The sequence below is a fragment of the Gouania willdenowi genome, chromosome 4, assembly GCF_900634775.1.
Source record: "Gouania willdenowi chromosome 4, fGouWil2.1, whole genome shotgun sequence".
Lineage (NCBI taxonomy): Eukaryota > Metazoa > Chordata > Actinopteri > Blenniiformes > Gobiesocidae > Gouania > Gouania willdenowi.
Window position 1 is genome coordinate 2,244,032 of NC_041047.1, and position 5,319 is coordinate 2,249,350.

The window sequence follows — 5,319 nt, forward strand, 5'->3', positions numbered from 1 at the left end:
GTCAGACTGAGACTGGCCACTCATCACTCATCCATAAAATACTTCCCAAACTTCTCCACTTCTAAATATTAATCACAAATGCAAACATGACACAAACAATAACTACTAAGGAAGTAGGCATTTAGAATTTTGTATAGATCAACCAAACCTGTTCTTTTAATGATTTTTACTGCCTTACCTCCAAAGTTGGTTGATTTTTTGCCATTTTTTGTGCCTTCCTGCATTCTAAGCCTGTTTTAAGTATGTGCAGTAAGGCATCAAAACAGACGGAAACATTTCAAACGCCTAAGAACGCGGGTAAGGCTGTAGTAAGGCATAAAAAAAGTGCAAAAAAATGACAAAGCGTTGAAATTTGATGGTGTCAAAAATGGGAGTCATGTAGCAAAAATACAATAAAAGGAGTAAAGAATGCCAGTAAAAAGTGATGAAAATAGGTTACAATTAGGCAATTATGTTGTAGTTGCAGAAAAAGGGTAAAAATGTGCAAAAATGAGGGTTAAATTGTTACTATTGCAACAACACATCATTAGGGTAAAACTAACCTGTCTCACGTTCCCTATTCGTTCTTCAAAAACATCTGCCGACTTCCTCCCAGTTTCTCACAACTCCAAGTTTGAGAACCCATGGTGTAGTGTTTCAACTGGTCATTGTTATATCTGGTGACTTTACAACACAGTAAATGCACACGTTAGATCACTGCTGTTTATTTTCACTTTTACAGGGTAGATGTCGTCACAATAAGCAGCAATCAGAACCAAGTCATGACATCACATGATGACGAGTCAAACCACAACACTGACTTTCAGCAGTTCCTCTGTTCTCCTCACATTTGATACCAAACGACATGTTTTCTGTGGTTAAGAACAGCTGATTGTGGTTCATTCCATGAATTGAAGGAGCTTCTACTTCCTGTTCCGTCTGAAATCAGAAGTTAACACGTGTCCTTTTCCCTCTCATGGAGTCCTGGTGCTGGAGCCCAGTCCGCTCTGCTCCAGCTCAGCGATCACCTCCATGTGCCTGAACTCCGTCGGCCGGTGGTTGAACGTCTCCACCAACTGGTACGTGTGGTACCGCTGTGTGCCGTAGAACAGCTGCACCTGATTGGCCAGGCACTGAGCCTGGTGGACGCTCTGCAGAGAAAGGAACGACAGCGGGTCACTCTTCCTCCTCCTCCTCATCATCATCATCATCGTCGTAACGTACCATGAACTTTGGGTCGAGTTCGGCCGTCATCAGCACCAGGCCCTTCTCCTGCTGCAGCTCTGGGTAGTGGTAGAGGATCAGCTGACTGGGAGCGTGCTCACCCAACGTCTGCACAGTGATGAGAAAACACACACAATGAGGCCAGAAACACACAATATGAGAAACACAAAAAACTACAATGAAAATACACAAAATAACAAGAAATATACACAAAATGACAAGAAAAGTACACAAAATAATTGAGAGACACATAAAAAGACAAAGAAATACACAAAATAACTATAAAAGTACACAAAATAAAAACAACAAGAAGACAGTCAACATGCCCCGCCAGATGATTTGTCATTATAACTCACAACCTTTTCCTAAATGTCCTAAATCTAAGAACTTAGTACATAAAAAAATATTATCACATCAGAACATAACATTACTAACAATCTGAAATGATTTCTAAGAAAAGCTGTCTCCTTTAACTTGGACGGACGGACGGAGCTCAAACCTATATCCCCCTTCACACTTTGTATAAAAATATACAAAATAAAAGAAAGAACAAAACGAACAAGAAAAAAAACTCAAAATAACAAGAAATATACACAAAATGACAAGAAAAGTACACAAAATAAGAACAAAAATATAAAAAATAACAATAAAAAAACCCAAAATGACTTTTATGGAGACATTTTGTAAATAGCATCACTTTCACTAAATACGCGAGTGCCGTCATCAGTTGTGTGTGTGTGTGTGTGTGTGTGTGTGTGTGTGTGTGTGTGTACCTGTACGTTGATGAGGGAGGTGAAGTGCAGCTGGTGTTGTGACCACTGACCAATGAGGAACTCGTACCCCTCCCTCTGAGGCACCGCGTACAGGAACTGAGGAGAGAAAGGGGCGGGGCTACAGTGACCATGTGATGGACCATGTGACCAATCAGCTGTGAGACTCTTACCATGGGACAGGACTGGGATCTGCTGTAAATCAGCTGGTACGTCTGTGTCTGTGCATGATGGAGAGAGAAGTTAGCTTAGTTTCTGTTAGCATCGTTACTACACTTAGAGCTTAAAAATTCAAAAATGCACAAAAATACACAAATTTACTGAAAAGAACACGAGACAAATTTTTATACAAAAATAACTGAAAGATAAACAAAAAAAAACCAAGAAAATCCACACAATGACTGATAAAACAAACAGTTCCTTTGTTTCCTATGTTAACGCTCTGCTCTGATTGGTCGTTATTCTAAATGTTGATCATGTGACCCTCAGATCAGACACAGTCACATGTTTGTGGCCCCGCCCCCTGTGATGAAAGCTCTGACAGCACTAAAGAGGAAACAAACAACAACATGGAGAACTCCTGAGGTGAAACTCACGGGGATGACGGCGCTGATCGTGTCCTTTGTTGAAAAATATTTCATCCAGAGCTGAAAGCACAATAAAATTATCAGATAAATTCAAATCAAAGCAAAAAAAAAAAAGAGTAAAATGCAAATGCGAATTTAATTAAATAAGAAAATGTTAGAATTGTTTAGTAATAAAAATGGGCGTGACTGACTGACCTCTGCTATCTCCTCCCCCGTCATGTCTTTGATCATCTCCAGGTTCAGGATGGAGTCCAACGTCTACAAAACAGTGTTACATCAACATCCAAAATAAGGCTGCACAATTAATTCAATTTTAATCACGATCACAATTTTGGTTGCCAAGACTAAATAAACTTGATTGTCTGCAATATTTACATTTCTAATACGGGCTCTGCACTCTGTAATGGTGTCCTCATTCAGTTCACCTTTGGTACATTGGGTTGATTTTTTTAAATTATTTTTTATTATAATTCTTATCTAAAGTTTAATTTTACACTGTAAAACTGTAAACATATTGTTTGTTTAAAAGTAATGTGATAAAAAGAGTTTTTTACCAAATATGATGACTAATTGTCATTATAATCGTGATTACAATATTGATAAAAATAATGGTGATTATCATTTTGGTCATAATTGTACAGCACTAATCCAAGGCGCAACAAAACTAAAAAAAAACTAAACAAGAACAAAAGTATACAGAATTACTCTAAAAACACACAAAACTACGCTGACATAAGATCAGTCAGACTTTTACTTTGAAAGGACCAGAGGAAACAGTGAAAGCACTGGAAATAAAATGAAGCGAAGCAGAAAAACAAAGGGCAGAGAACCACACCCTGCGGGACACCAAAGAGATAAACATCCTAATGTAGGAACTCATTGATCAGTAAATATAACAATCATTTATAAATCCATAATTTTTATAAAAACTTACACCTAAATTGATTCAGATTGTTGAGATAAATATTGAAACATTTAAGTTAAGTTAATCTAAATACAGATGTTTAGTTTAGGCTAACTTTAGCTTTGTGTGGTTGATGATGAACGGACTTAGGCCCCGCCCCCTGCTCTCACCTTGTTCTTTGTGAAACCCGATGACGCTCCTTCGCCTGCTGCCGTCACGTCTCTTTTCTCCAACTGCACACAAACACCACATAAAACAGAAAACATGCTGAGTCACACTGTTCCTGAACACTTCCTGTGTGGGCGTGGTTTGAGTTACTGTCCTGCCCCTGGGCCAATCAGAATTCTGTACATGTGTGCGCTGAACAACACAAGTTCATCAAAACATTCTAAAATAATTCAAACATCCCGTGCACTGAGTCAGTGTTATGGATCGGTTAGTGTTTGTGTTATCTTGTGGTCAGTGTCTGCTTAAGGTGAATAAAACTCAACCTAAAGCAGTCCTCTGATGTTAATTATGGCACTAACTCATATAAAAAATGTATCACAAGCTATGATGATCACCAGTTTAATCAGTATAATACTCATGTAACGCCTCTATGAATGTATTTTATCATGTCCTGACCCCCAGCATCCTCATCCTCACTCATACTCCACCTCCTCTTCCATTAACCGGACAAACTCCGCCTGTTTGGAGCTTCCGAGCCTCTCCTTCCTCGTCTCATGCCTGTTCTCCAGTCGTGCCTTGTACTCCTGCGGTTTGGCACTGAAAAACACATTTTTTAATTAATGGATAAAACCTTGACAAAGACCAAAGTAATTGTAATTCACACAATGTGATGGAGCCAACTTTAAATCAACACATTTCTTAATGAAGTTCTGCTGAGATAAAAACAACAACATTGAATTAAAACGAATTAATCAACACAAAGGAAGATACTCGGTGTGTGATATGGAAGCCGATTTGATAAACACAATTTTGTATTTAATAAATGTGTATTTTTAGCATTTAAAAGTAGGGATAGTGTGTAATTGTAAAGCAATGTTTTAAATGTTCTTTTAATTATTGATGTTCCGCAGTGGTCATGTATCTAAAAATCTATAAATAATGTATGTTATATAGAAGCCGAATTTACAAACATAACTTTATATGTTAAGCTAATGTATTTTTTTTTTTTACGCTAACAGATAAAGGATAAGTATTTAATCATCAAATGTTTAATAAATTCACACTTTTCTTTAAGGGGTTCGGTGACCCACCTGCGCAGGTTCTGGATCTTCTTTTGGTATTTGTTAAAGAACGGGTTCTGCTCCAGCTCCGGTTCTTTTCGCACCGAGAATGTTCGGAAGTGCTTCGGAACCATGCCGGGGATGAGCGGCCTACAGCCGGCCGCTCTGACCGCTAACATTCCCCGAAACGAGCACGACATTTGGAGCACAGCGGCAGACATGTTGCCATCGTCACGGTCCCACATTTAAACTGCTCCGGAGCGAAGGAGACATCGACTAACAACAGTTCCGCTTCATTATTATTATTATTATTATTATTATTATTATTATTATTATTATTATTATTATTATTATTATTATTATTATTATTATTATTATTATTATTATTATTATTGATAATAAGAGAGGTTGGTAGAGAAACGCAAAGTGAGCGTTTATTACACATTAACAAAATAATATACAAAGACTGAATCAAATCACAATATTCAAACCAAAAATAATTCACATTTCACAAAAATAAATAAATAAATAATAATAATAATAATAATTCCAATAATTGGGGAGATTTTAATAGCAGATTTAGATTTTAGGAAAAGTTTTACATTGTATTTCAATTTTTCACAACG

The 5,319-nt window shown here is 37.3% G+C and overlaps 1 protein-coding gene across 1 annotated transcript; it reads right to left on the reverse strand.

Moving 5' to 3' along the window:
* Nucleotides 1-688: 688 nt before the first annotated feature.
* Nucleotides 689-4,938, reverse strand: atpaf1 (ATP synthase mitochondrial F1 complex assembly factor 1). The gene is made up of 9 exons (XM_028445438.1): nucleotides 4,724-4,938; nucleotides 4,121-4,229; nucleotides 3,635-3,697; nucleotides 2,756-2,818; nucleotides 2,570-2,620; nucleotides 2,147-2,194; nucleotides 1,977-2,072; nucleotides 1,204-1,311; nucleotides 689-1,130 (listed from the first exon to the last, which is right to left on the reverse strand). The coding sequence occupies exons 1-9, from the start codon at nucleotides 4,936-4,938 to the stop codon at nucleotides 954-956; spliced, it is 930 nt and encodes a 309-aa protein (XP_028301239.1). The 3' UTR covers nucleotides 689-953.
* Between the last annotated feature and the right edge of the window lie 381 nt (nucleotides 4,939-5,319).

Excerpts from the sequence above, each read along its gene's own strand:
- atpaf1 (XM_028445438.1), bottom strand. The coding sequence starts at position 4,938 with ATGTGGGACCGTGACGATGGCAACATGTCTGCCGCTGTGCTCCAAATG. Across the intron at positions 2,073-2,146 it reads GATCCCAGTCCTGTCCCATG|TTCCTGTACGCGGTGCCTCA; the intron begins GTAAGAGTCTCA and ends TTCTCTCCTCAG. Across the intron at positions 1,312-1,976 it reads CCTCCCTCATCAACGTACAG|ACGTTGGGTGAGCACGCTCC; the intron begins GTACACACACAC and ends ATCACTGTGCAG.